General features: G+C 42.3%; 1 protein-coding gene across 9 annotated transcripts in view; it reads left to right on the top strand.

Annotated features, from left to right (window-relative positions):
• The first annotated feature begins 11,020 nt into the window (after positions 1–11,020).
• The window catches only part of GNPTAB (N-acetylglucosamine-1-phosphate transferase subunits alpha and beta), a 45,633-nt gene continuing 42,527 nt past the window's right edge, over positions 11,021–14,126 (top strand). For 6 of the 9 annotated variants that reach the window (XR_014228022.1, XR_014228023.1, XM_082310300.1 and 3 more), the window contains exon 1: positions 11,021–11,180. Coding sequence is in view for 5 of the 9 variants with exons in the window: in XM_082310300.1 (XP_082166426.1) it covers positions 11,064–11,180 (117 nt within the window). In the remaining 4 variants the exon portion in view is untranslated. Of the gene's footprint in view, positions 11,181–11,761; positions 11,860–12,156; positions 12,248–14,126 lie in introns of those variants that run through there. The other 3 variants (XM_082310303.1, XM_082310304.1, XM_082310301.1) reach the window with 3 other exon arrangements.

Raw genomic sequence — 14,126 nt, 5'->3', positions numbered from 1 at the left:
CTGTTATACCTCATGCACTTAAACTGCTGGCTGCCTGAGAATTGTGTTTGCAAGAAAGCTGTTTAAAAATAAGGGTACGGAGAAGCAGCATAGCTTAATTTAGGCAGATTTTGAAAGAGATCTAAATAAAATAAGAAAGTGCTGGCTGCAACGTGTAATTCCAAACTCACTTGTTATAAACTGATATAGAACAGGAAAGACCTACTTAGCAAACTCCCCCTCCCCAGACATGTTGGTCTTTAATATCTCTGCATGGTGTTCAGACAGATCCTATGCAGAATAGTTGTGGTAGCTCTTATTTCCCTGATTTGGTACAGAACTTGCTGGAAGATGGAAGAACAAGCAAGATGAGAACATGACAGTAATGAAGGTTTGGAACATGAGCAAGAGAGAGGTTAAATATTTCAGTTACTTCTTAAAATCTTGTATTTTGCTACGCACAAGCACTAAGAAAAAAGCAGCCTTGATCCATGAAGGGAATGCTTAAATTTTTTTTACTAACAACACCTGCCAATTCTTTAGCAAACTCTACAGCAAAACCAAGTGATTTTTGTCTTATATTATATGTACTTTTTAAAGATGAGTAAAGGGTACCTACCCAGCTTCCTTTGGCTGTCATACACAGACATTCAAAACCCTAAATAAAATTGAAAATACAATTTTATTTTGGCCTGTTACTTCACTGTTCTAGTACTTTTACCCTTTCTTTAAACTTGAAAGTGTTTCCAGTGTGGAATAAAATGAAAAAAACCTAAAAATCTGTGAGAAGATTACATTTAGAATATAAAAACATAAGGTCTGCAGATTTTGCACTCAGAGATTACTTGGTGGATTTAGTTATATGTAACCAGGCCTGGATGTCCAGGGAGTCCCGCTGTAACAACGTACCCTTTGGAATTCACAGACTTAGGACTGCTCATAAGCAGAACTAGACGTTCCCAGGAAATAAAGTGAGCGAGAAGAGGAAGAATTTGTTGCTTGTAAAGAGAAAAGCAGCGTATGGTGAAATAAGGAAAAGAGGGTGTAACAGCTGTGCAGCAGCTGGGGACTGCTGTGGTAAAGATGGTATTGGCTGGAAGGAAGGAAGCAGTTGCCAGCCACGGGTTGTGCCAGAGGACATTTACAGGAGGAATCAAACACACTACCTGTGACTTGTGCAGATTACTGTCTAAAGGGTTCACGCTGGTTTGTGGTATCTCCTCCCTTCCTCTTTGGTCACATGCCAAATGTCTGTAACCTTCTCTCAGTAACAGAAGCATGTGTAAGCTATTCTCAATTCTGACATGAAGGTCAGAATGGCAATAATAACAGCTTAGAACATCTGTGAAGTCTTACGCTGCGAGGCATTCGTGGCATTATGTTAGTATTTCTGGCAAGTAACGCGATTTAGTTGTAAGGTAGTTGTCAGGTGTTACTGTTCAAGAGAAAAGATGGTTTATTTTGCTCAGTTTGCTTTGGTTCCCTCTATAGTTAGCTGGATTATAATATCTAGCCAAATGTCTAACCAAAATATAGATCAAGATGTCTCAGCTGTCAAAAAGAGCAGGCAAGTCAAAAATATTGACGAGTCCCTTAAGAATGAAGAGAGGTAACTACTGGGTTGAAATTGTGTAGTTTTCTCTCCAAAAAAGGATAGAAGCTTCCTGTGGTGAGGGACAGATTTGGATCAATATCTCCCAATAATACTGAGATCTGAAAAGTGTTATTCCAGAATTCCTAGCAAAGATTCGCTCTCAAAATGTATATTTTTAACTCCTCTGCTCTCTATTTTCACTTTCTTTTCAGTTGATGTTTTTCAAAAGAAAGGGCTTAGTGGGATAAATCTTTGTTTCCAGAATGCGCGAGCTGTAGACTGACGTGGGCTGTAAAGGGCAAGAAAGAGACTGTTTAGCTGCCGATGAACCATTCTGCAGTGGCTTTGTTCTCCCTCACTCTAAATGAGGTCGTCAACATGCTCATGCAGGTAGTGGGAGAATTTGGCTCTAGCATTTTAATAATTTTAGAGAAACACATTTTTAGGGAAAAGGCAGTCATTCAAAGCAAAATGCTAGTTTTTTATACAGCCTTGCCATCTGAGAGAACTACCTTTGCGGTTTTCTTAGTGGAACGCAGTAACTGACATTAAGTTGCTTGCTGAAAAGGAAAAGGAAAAGGAAATAATGAAATTCATGACCTTGAGTCCAATTGGGATGCGAAGGGATTAAAGGCATCAAAGTCTAAACTGAGAGAATTTGATCAATCCTAGGAAAAGCTGTCAGAAATATCTGTTTCTCAACATCAGAAGTGGTTAATGATGTGCTATGTCCAACATAAAACCTCCTGGAAATGGAGAGTACCCGCTGCTGAAAAATCAGATCCTATTTTCATATGTCAAACGAGATTTGCCAAAACGATTTACGGATGTTGGTTTGTCTGCCTTTATTGCAGCGTATTGCTAAATATAGGGCATTCAAGTATTTCTTCCTGTTTATACCATGCTTTGCACATTGCTGGCTGCATTAGTTTGCTTCTTTCATAAACTTCCTTCTTTTGTGTTTGGGCATGGTTGACACCAAGGTCTAACAAGACGACAGAGAGCAACTACATGTGCTTCAGGGTAATACTACAAAACCTCTTTATGTTGGAACTGTTTGTTTCAAGCCGATGCAAATGTAACAAACAGACTGACTTAGTAAAAGCTAATTTTACAAAACCTAAATATTTGGTCCGATTTTGTCTTTTCAGTTTTAAAAAACTGTTTTCCATCCTTTCTTGGCCTTTGCCAATGTCCTTCATAGTTCTTCTATATCAAAGATTTGTGCTGCGTAGCAACTCTGATAAGACCGCAAATAGTACGGAATAAAGGCAGAAGGATTGTTCCTGTTCAGTAAAGGTGCAGTGAAATGAGTGTCATGAGGCATGAGCAAATGCTGAGCTTTGTATGCTACCCATGAGCGCTGTGATAACCTGGGGGAGCAGAGCATCACTACTTCTTATTTGGGTGAGGAACTTTGGATCAAGGAAAAGCTGGTGCAGCTCTGGGAGTCCCAGAGAAAAGATCATGAGCTATACCTGGGTCTTGTCTGTACCAGCTTGTCCACACTCATGAACAGCAGCGGCAGATAGAGGCATCAGTTTTTCCAGTGGTCCGAGTTGTGCGTTGTCGCGGCCCATTATCAGGGTTCTGTGGGAGGCGGGAGGTGGTGCCATAGGCAGCAGTGGCCAGAGGCTGCCCATTAGGGCCCACCTGAGTGCCATCCTGAGGTCCATCTCATAGGGCCACTGCCACTGCCCTGCTGGAGAAACCCCCTTGGTCCTTCTCCCTGGGTGGGCCCTAAGGGTTTCAGGTTGTTCCTTGAAGGCTCACAGACCAAGAATTCAAAGTCATAGTTTTTCTGGGGGGTAACAGAGTAATTCACTGCAGTTGTAGGGCACATGAAACTAAAGGACTTACGATGAATTCTTACCATGTTCTGAAACAAAATAGACATGAAGAACAAGAGTTAATAGGGCTTTCCAAAAAGATCTTGTAGTAATTATTTCCACCCTACTCTCTTTGTAGTCTCTTAAGCATTTTTAGACATAGAAAGTACATTTCCAAGCAACAAAGCAAATTGGTCATCCTAAACAGGTCCTTTATCTATTTCATCCTTCTGTCTGATACTGTGATCCATATCAGGTGACTGAGAGCTAACTAACCAAAATTAAATGCTCTTCTAATGTTCTGAGCCTCCATCTTACCACTGTCATGTAAAAAGTATGTGCCATTTGATACAGCCACAACATCTTGACCACTCCTCATCACTAAAGACACCTCAATTTTTTTCTGCTAAGCGTGCTGCTGAGTGGATTTAGAAGACTACCCTGCAAATTCTAACAATCAAATCCATACAGTCTGTTCTCTGTGCTGTTACAACTTTGTAGGATTAACAAAAGAAACATAAATTCCAGCACTATTACGTAACAATGACATCAATGTACTAAAGGCCCTGTGTTTTTAGTGTTAAAACACAAAATAATACCTTTTTACTGTTTAGAGTAATCAAACATTTCAGAGAACCAGACTTTACTCTGAGAAATTCAATTCAATTCAATTCAATTCAATTCAATTCAATTCAATTCTATTCTATTCTATTCTATTCTATTCTATTCTATTCTATTCTATTCTATTCTATTCTATTCTATTCCATTCCATTCCATTCCATTCCATTCCATTCCATTCCAAAGTTGAGTATCAAGGATAATGAATTCTAACTGCATATTTTCCAAAAGCATGATGAAATTTAAATTTTTTAATTTAAAAAATAAATTTATATTTATATAATATATATTTTTAATATATGTTAATACACATTAATATATTAATATATAATATAAATTATATATAAATGTATATAATTATATATAAATGTATATTAATGTATAATATACTATTAATAATACATTAATATTTAATATACATTAACACACATTAATGTAATTAATATACATTAAATTTAAATTTTTTAGTTAAAAATAAAATTATATTTCTATAATATATAATTTTTAATATACATTATACATATTAAATCATGGCTTGGGGAGACTTTCCAGGCTCTTTCACCCACTCCATTAGGGACTTTGGAAACAGACATACAGATATGATTTGGTTTGAAGGCCACAGTCTATGTAAATTGTCATTGCCTGTTGCTAGGAGCGTATCCCTTTAAAAAGCAAGGACTTGCTACAAACCGCGCCCCCCCCCCCCAAACCCCCAAGAACAAACACCAGATTCTGCACCTGGGAAGGAGTACAAGTATAAATTGAGAGAGGAGAAGCTGGGGAGCAGCCTTGCAGAAAGGCATCTGGAGGTGTTGGTCAACAGCAGGCTCAATATGAGTCAGTAGTGTGCTCTGGCAGCCAAGAGGGCAAACTGCATCCTGGGGTGTGTCAAACACAGCATAACCAGCCGGTCACAAGAGGTGATTACCCCGCTGTATTCAGCGTTGGTGTGGCCTCACCTTGAGCACTGTATGCAGTTCTGGGCTCCACATAAGAAGGACGTTAAGGTACTTGAATGCATCCAGAGGAAGGCAACAAAGCTGGTGAAAAGGCTGGAAGAAATGTCCTAAGAGGAGTGGCTGAGGACTTTGGGCTTGTCTATTTTGGAGAAAAGGAGGCTGAGGGGTGACCTCATGGCTCTCTACAGCTTCCTGAGGAGGGGAAGTGGAGAGGGAGGTGCTGAGCTCTTCTCCCTGGTATCCAGTGACAGAACACATGGGAATGGTTCAAAGCTGCATCAGGGGAGGTTTAGACTTGACATTAGGAAGCATTTCTTTTCCAAGAGTGTGGTCAAACACTCCAACAGGCTTCCTAGAGAGGTGGTCGATGTCCCATGCCTGCCAGTGTTTAAGAGGTATTTGGACAATGCCCTTAATAACATGCGGTAACTTTTGGTTGGGTGGTCAGGCAGTTGGACTAGGTGATTGTTGTAGGCCCCTTCCAACTGCAATATTCTATTCTATTCTATTCTATTCTATTCTATTCTATTCTATTCTATTCTATCCTATCCTATCCTATCCTATCCTATCCTATCCTATCCTATCCTATCCTATCCTATCCTATCCTATTTTATTCTATCCTATTCTATTCCATTCCATTCTAAATAATCTGCAGCCTAACTCCCTGATTAATTTAACTCATTTCAGTACCTGATGGCTCTTCATCCCTTCTTCCACAGAAGGCGGAGTAGTTGACATTCTGTAGAACTGGACCAGGCTAAGTTACCTGCTAATTTAACCATGTTGACATTGTACAGCTATCTGCAAAGTTTCAAAAGGCTTCTTCTGGCTTTCTGCAGGCATTTGTTATTTTAGTTTGAAGGGGTCAGGAAATAATGGGGTATTTCAGAGGAAAATGTTGGTGAGTATTACGCTTTGAAAATTTGATTTCAGTGCCGGGTGCACACGCTGCCTCAGCCTCATCTAGATGCTCACTTTCAGAGATTTTCAAAATGCCATTGTTCCACTCCTTTGCTCTCCAGTCACTATTTTATGTTCTGTTTCTAAGCTATTATTGTTTTCCTTTTTTCTTTAGTTATACCTTATATTTACCAGCCATGCTCTTCAGCTTATTATAAATATCCTTTCTAGTACCTTCACAAATAAAAAAGAAGTGGAATGGGTAGGATGACTGGTTGCTGTTTAAGAGATAATAAAATGGTTTTTCCTGTAGAGAAATGGGGTCTGAAGCAAAAAAATGGATTCTATATTCTATCAACAAAGTTTTCAAGCAGTCATAAATGTTCCTTGCATACCTATCCAGAGAGTTAGGAGCTGAACACCTGAGGATTTTCAAAACTAGTGACACGCTGGCAAGTCTTCACTATTACTCATCTGCTAAACAGGGCGAAGCTGCCCTGGGTACTTACACATGCCATTTTTGCATGATAGAGAGATGTAATTTCGATGGTAGGTATTAACTACCAAGGGAAAATTAGGAGGATTTCTGGATTATGTTTATGCTAATAAAACTGTTTTTATTACATTTTTTTTTCTTAAATGTTACTGGAAAGAAACTGTTTAGACCAGATGCACAAAGGTATTTATGGGGCATGCATTTAGGCAGTTGTCTAGACTGCAGCTAAAATTGATAGGAATTTACAGACTTTCATAGGAGCTTTTGAGGACTTTAATCCTTCTGAGCACATGCATTACAAGAGTGAGTGGTGAAATAATTGGCTGCGTTTTTCTCCTTTCCATCCTTCAGTGCATGGGGCAAACCTGTTCACAGCCATGTAGAAGAACTACTAGGTTTTTTACAACAGTTCTTAGAAGATGTCTTGTGAATAGGGCAGGAATAGAAATGATGGCTGCATAATTACAAGAAGCATATATAAATTGGCAGCTGCCTCTGCTGTAAAACTTCTATGATGATAGCCAAGTTGCTTTAAACTTTCGACAGGTAACTCATTACCTCTGCGTTCTTTATTTTCGCTTGCCTGACTTGAGACACCTCTGAATGCTCAGAAGTTCTGAATGTTCTCAAATGCAATCAAAGTCCCCAAGGGTGAACTGCTGGGCTTTCAGGGCACCACCGGTTAGCTCCTGTACTGTAAAAATTCATTCCTAAAGTGGAAACAGGCATCAAACTTGCGGAATTTTGTCTTTGCCTTTGCGCTTGGTTGTATTTGTTTCATAGAGGTGCTACAAGATTAATTCATATTTGTGAAACAGACCATACAGTGACGAACACTGGAAGCATATGAGGACATTAATTCTCTTTGCTTTAGCGCAAGATTCAGAGCGTGTGTAGTGAATATTATTCTTGGCTAACAGAGAAGCTTGAGATGCTAGGTTGATCATTTCTGGTCTTCTGCCTCAACAAAAGATAATTACATTATTGCCTTGGATATTTAGCTCTTACTCTTCTTCCTTCCCAGTAAATCAGAAAGCAAAAGATTTGGAAAGAATATTCCACAATACTTCAGCTTTTCTAAGGAAGGAACAGTGTGAGTGATTGCTGTTTTCCCAGGGTGGATATGAAGAAGAGCAGCGGCAACTCCTGCCTTCCTCAAGCCTTTGAACATTACAGGATCTCCAGTCCCATTTAAAAGAAGCAGTTATTGCACAGAAGGCATGCCTTTGCTTTAAGTGCTGCTACGTGCATCTTCAAGTTAATACAAATATAAGTATAGTTAAGTAGATTATTCCAAGAGCCCAACAGTTTACATGGGTAGCGATTTGGCAAGGCCCTTAAGTATATGTTTGATTATAATGGCAGCGTCGGGGGCCTCGTCCTCATGATCGTGACACCCAGTGGAATTTATTGCTCCAAGCAATAATATATCTGGGTTCATCTGCCTGTGCAGTGACTGGGGAAATGAAGGAAGTTAAGTATCCCATTCTTTGATACAATAGCAAGATACTCACCTGGACAGCAGCCTAAGCAATGCATTAGATAAAATGTGAAAAAAGAAGAATTTGGCCTGAGCCCAGCCCCTTTCGGACACGCACTCAGAAAGCTGGTTGCAAAGTGAGGCAAGGTCCCTGATCTGGTTTCTGGTTTTGAGCTTGGAAATATTTTCTAGTGACAGATGTAGAAGGATCCAAGCAACTTGGATTCAGAGTGTCTCAAAAGGGATTTGAACCTGCATCTACTATGTGTACTCTGTAACTTGCAATTAATTAGCAAGTTGAGGGTGGCCTTGTTTTCATCCATTTTCTGTCATGCCTTTCTGTGTTGCATGGAATAATTAAGCCTTCGATGGACTGAAGAATGCGACAGTGTATGAACCCATGGCAAAATGGGAATATAGGGTAACATCTGGAGTGTAGAGTCCTGTCTCCTGTCACAAGCTGGCTAAGCTGCCTCTCAAGGCTTGATAGGTATTCCTGCTATTCCTATTTCAAATATATTCTAGAACCTGTTTTTCTCTCCTTTTTTTGTTTTGTTTTGTTTTGTTTTGTTTTGTTTTACCTGGTAACAGTATTGCATTTAGTTTAAATAAACTTCTGATCTTCATTTCTGTGATGTGAGCAAGCCAAAATCTTTTACTGTCTTCTCAGAAGGCAGGATCTGGTTGTTCCTTTTTATGCGTCTGTTCCAGATTGAATATATATTCCTTGAACATGAGTATTCTACAAGCAAGGACAGATATAGTCCCATCATGATGTATACAGTAGCTTTTTACATCTCTGTATCTACTGGAATACTTTGGCTGATACCTTACAAAATCATATAAAGATTATGTGAATTTTAATGGCTTTATCACATCGGTATTATATGGAAGTATTTATTAGTCTGTATAAATGTATCATCCCACACTTTGCACTAATTATTAATCCAGGACTTGAAGTCATTCAGTTTTCCCTGACTGATTTTCTGCTTTACTTTGGTGTTATGTCTCTCAGCTTCATATCTTCAGCACATTTTAGTTCGTTTCTGCATTTATGCTGTATTGTTGACCAGAACTAACATTTTTGTTTTCATAATCTGCATGCACACAGTACCTCGGTTCTCAATGAAAACCTCAGTCTGCTGACTCAGAACACCAGGCCATCGCTCGTACTGCAGCCACAGTGCTGTAGGCGGTGGTAAAGAGTCACTGCCACTCAGTAATAACAGCTCAATAACAATAGCGCAGTGCTTGAACAGGAGGTGCTGGAGAGGGAAGTACCAGCAAATATCTAAAGATTATATTCCTCCAGGGTAGCAATGTGCCAAAGCACATTGGTGAGAACATGTGGAGGAAGAAGACTGCCTGTGTTAGGAGAAAGTGCTGGCTGTGCACAACAGGGGATAAAAGCTCAGCTAGAGGCTTCTGTGTACCAAGGCGCACTCGGAAGGCTGGGTTGTCATGAAGGGCCAAGTAAGTATAATCACGCTGATAACACAGGCTAAGGAGGTGGAACACAGCACTGCGTGGTGGGCTCTCAGACTCCGAAGGTAACCCCGAGTGAATTTGCCATCCTGTCCCATGGCCCATGAAGAAAGGAAAAACACTGTGACACCAAAAAGGTAAATAGCAGTAGGGCTCAGTGGATTGGGAGAGCTGTGCCAAAGAGCCACGTAGGTACTCTTGGACACTTCTTAAAGAAGTACAGCCAGGTGCAGTCCTGCCACACCACAATTGTGTAAATATACTAGGACAAACTTCTGGAGATGGTCAGGCGTTGTTACTTTACACAGGGAAAAATAAGAACTAGTGGGTGATGTTTGTTGCTCAGAAAAATCACTGCAGTGAGTTGTAAGAAATACTCAGAAGACGACCTTTTGACACAGGGATAAAGGACTACAGAGCCAGATGCTGCTGTCCCTGGCCTCACGAGGGCTTATGACACCACTTTATTTTGCTCTGGTAACCAGAAGTGCCTGCCTGATGAAACTTTTGACAGTGGCGATACCAGCAGTGTCCCATCTAGATGGCTGAACTTCATGGCAGAAACCAAACTGATGCAGAGTAAGGACTTGCAGAGTCTGCTGTCAGCTAGTGACCTCTAACTAGTTTCTTGTTGTCATGTTTTTGCCTCAAAACTGTTCTTGAATAACTCCATGAATAACCACCTTCTAGCCTGGTGGTTCCCCTTTCATGAACCTATCCCTGCACTCCATTTCTGTCCTGAAACATGCATGGAAGTGCTTAAATAAAATCTCAGCTGTATCTTTATGATAGCCTAGAGTCGTCCCAGTACCTCTTAGCTAGGGAGAGCAAATTTGCTTTGCAACATATCTGGAAGCGTGACAGGATGGTGCAGCCCTGCTGGCCACAGCTGGAGAGGTGTTCACGTGTGCAGAAGAATTGTCTTGTGGGTCTGTAATTTCAAGATCACCTAGGACATGACACATCAAAACATTTAAATTTTATTCTACAGCCAGTAGGTAACAAGGGGAGAATCACAAGTACGATCATGACAATGAAATGAAACTGGTGTGATTTTTCATTGCTGGGTGCATATTCTCACATGCATCGATTCATTTTTCAAATGTCTGGGGGAGCGTTGTCAGCAAAGCACTACAGGTGCGTAGGATGTGGCGTATTTTGTGTCCCACCTGCTGCAAACACCGTACTGAATCCGGATTTCTGCATCCAGATGATTTCTTAAAAATCTGCAGGGACAATCTGCCACCTCCGGCAGGTCCGTACCGTTGACACGCCTCGAAGCCTTGCACCTCGAGCCCTCAAGGCCATGAGCGAGGAGCCAAAGAAGTAAAAAAATCCTACAGTCTGAGCCCTTATTGCCTTCTGGTGTTGGGCCCTTTGGGAAGGCAGAGGAAAACGCCGAAGAAGCGGGGGGCGGCAGAGGCCGGGACCTGCCCGACGCCTCCAGAGCCGTGAGGGAGGGGAGCGCCTCGCCCTTCGGCGGGAAGCTGAGAGGGGCGGGAGCCGCTGCGGCGCGGGGGCGGGGCATCCACCGCCGCCCCGCCCCCGCCCGCCCCGCGGCCGCCGCCCGCTGCCGCCAGGTGGCGCCGCGGTGCTGCCGGAAGCGGGGCGGGCGCTGGGGGCGGGACCCGCCCGCCCGCCCCGGCGCAGGGCAGCGCGCTGAGGCGGGGCCGGGCCGCGCCGCGCCGGGCGAGGCGGCGGTAGCGGCGGCCGCCGGCCGGCCATGCTGCTAAAGCTCCTGCAGCGCCAGACCTATACCTGCCTGTCGCACAGGTATGGGCCCTGCCTCTGCCTCGGGGGCCTCGTCCTCATGATCGTCTCCGCCCTGCAGTTCGGGGAGGTCAGTACGGCGCCGCGCCGGCGTGGCGTGGCTGCCCCCCTTCCCCTCCCTTCCTCCGGGCAGCCCCGGCCGAGCCGAGCCGTGCCGAGCGGTGCCGGCGGGGAGAGGCGCCCGGGCAGGCGGCGGCCGGCGCAGCCCCGCGGGTGCGTTTGGTTTGGCGCTTTTTTCCCTTTCAGGAGCCGGGCAGTTGTCACGTCCCGTCAGCAGCCAGCGCCTTCAGCAGGCGGCTTCACCGTGAATGCTGGTTATATAGAGAGATACATATTTATTTTTTAAGACGTAAGGGAGAAAACGTGCTTTAGGGTGGTGGCGCTGCCTTTTTGTTCTGGGGTATGGAGCAGCGCGGCGGCCGCGGAGCGGCTCTCGGTGCGGGCTGCGGGCCTGCTGTGGCGGCAGGGGCTTTAGCCCTCGCAGCCCGGAAAGCCGCCGTGTGGCAGCTCCCTCTCGTCGGGCCACCTTCTTCCAGCTGCTTGGTGCGTAATGTGCGCCCGTGGGGCGTAACGCCGCGCGCCTGCAGGCGCCAGCTGTGACGCAAGTGCTAAGTGCCCCCCCGGGGGGGGGTTAGGTGGTTTCTACAGCCTCGGCGGGCCCCGGCAGAGGGGGGAGCTGAGGGAAATCTGCATGCTCCAGGAGCTCGTGTTTTCTTGTCTTGTGCAATTCTTTCCACTTCCCTTATCAGGTGATTTATTAGTGCTGTATTTTTTTGTTTGTTTGTTTGTTTATTTGACTCTTCTGAAGCCTGTGCTGAATGTAGCCGTCAAATGGCAACCGGGAGCGACAGAGTCTCTCTCCCTTCCAGAGTTTAAGGAGTTAAATGTCACCTCTCCAACCTGCCTCCAGCTCAGCAGAGTCTGCATTACATTGCTCGATGCTTATTACTCAGTTTGCCTGTTATTTTGTAAATGATGCAGTATGACTTCTACTTTTTCTAGATACGATTTTATACGGGTGTATAGTATATTTTAAAACTTCATTTCATATCACCCTATCTATTTTGGAAGTCATCAATGAAAGAATCTGGAGGGGAAGAAAACGATTCTGCTTCAAGTGTAGCATTTGAGAATATAGTAAGTATTCAGGGAATTAAAGAAAGTATTTTTGTCAGTGTAAAAGGATGGCAGTATTAAATGGAAACAGACTGGTATTTCCTGATTCCTAAATTTCTCAAGACAAGTTTTTTTTTTTTTCTTTTTTCCTTTTTCTCCTTCCCTGTTTTATTTTGATGGGTGCTTTCAGATACAGAAAAAATGAAGGGCCATAAAGAGCATTATCTGAAATTCTTTGAGTGTAGCACGATCAGAACTTTATTTTGTGTAGCTGTACATCTTTGTGTAAAGTACTTCATCCCTGCTGTCTTGCAGTGTTCACAGTTTTCCTGGAACACTTGATAGCCATCAGTGAATTAATTAATTGTGTAGTACTTTTAGCCACCTGCTTGTACATGATTGTCAGCTTGGATTGTTATAAACCTCTTGGTACTGTGAAGCTTTGGGTATACTTTTGCCTTTCTTCAGAATGGGGTCTTAAACCCAACTTTAGGATTCCTTAGAACTTTGAAGGTTTTTTTAAAACACTTCAGTAGTTGTCCAGGTTATGGCTGATTTCACTGACAGTCAAAATCACTGCTCAGTATTATTTTCCTACCAAATCTTAGTTTGCTACTAGGTTTCCAGCCCTTTTAGAGTTATTTGGAAAGCTTAGATACTATTTAGACAGTGAGCAAAGAACTGGCAGATTCATGTAGGAGTAAACTTTCAAAATTGTATGTTAAGAAAAAAAGAAAAGTGACCAGAAATGTTTAAAAAACCCCAGACAAAACAAAACACCAATAAACTCCCCACCCTTTATGGAATAACCACACAGAAATACAGAAAAAACCTTTTTTTTTTACAATGATGGTAAATGAGCATGGTAAGAGATATTTGCATACATTTTACTCTCTACCTCTATGATTTAAAGTGGTGTGTTTTGGTAAACGGTGGTAGTTTAAGGAATTAGGAGAGACTAGGCTTGTGAGAAGAAACACAATTAGACCTCTTCTGACAACTATAGTGGGAACGGAAAGCACTTCTCTTCCTCAGTACAGAATCCACAAGGTATCAACTAATAAAAACAAATAAGATTGTTTCAAAAAATGAAACCAGAAATCTTTCTAGTAATCATCAGGTCAATAATTTTTAACAATATGCGGGGAACTGTCAAGGAATAAAAAGCAGCGTGAGGCAATGCTTATCAGACCCTGGTGTCTGAGCAGCATTTGCAGTTCTGGTTTTCCCCCACCCGCAGAGGCAACTTTTTCGTCAGGTCTAAGCCAATGCTGTGAAATGAGCTTTGAGTTTTAGGACGGTTTGGTTGTAAACCCTTCTTGGTGATCCTTTCGTAGGTCACTCGGCTTTGTAAAATGTTGTATAACTGGAACATGCCAGAGCCACTGTTATCAGCTGTCTGATACAGTATCTCCTAATAGAGGGTGTCTCTCCCCCTTTTTTTTAATGCTGTTCCCTTAGTGGTTTTACAATATCAATATGTAAAGTTGAAGCAAAGCAGCCTCCAGGCACTATTGCAACACAAATAATGCAACAGGAGGAAACAGTTACAGGAAAAAATGTATCAGGTGGGAAGAGCTTAACTTTTTTTCCTAAATGTGTTTCTAAAGAGAGCTGTCCTGAGTCTTTTTGGTTATAGCTGCCCCAAGGCAAAAAGCAAATGCTTGAATGGTTAACGTTTTTCATCTGGAGAGCCATATTATTCATATAATAAATTACATTCTTGCTGAAATACTTCTGTATTTCTTCTAGAAGCAGATCAGTCTGTGTCAGTTTATCATTATCAGTAGTAGCAAATGTTTCTGTGTGGATATCTTTCAGTGGGTGCTGTATTAAACTAGTGTATTTGGCAGAAGAACGTAATGACTTGTGCATGAAAAAGTGTAATAGTGTGTTTATA

The sequence above is a fragment of the Platalea leucorodia genome (assembly GCF_965183815.1).
Source record: "Platalea leucorodia genome assembly, chromosome: 4".
Lineage (NCBI taxonomy): Eukaryota > Metazoa > Chordata > Aves > Pelecaniformes > Threskiornithidae > Platalea > Platalea leucorodia.
The sequence above is the reverse complement of the archived record's forward strand: the minus strand, read 5'-3'. Positions and strand labels throughout refer to the sequence as shown.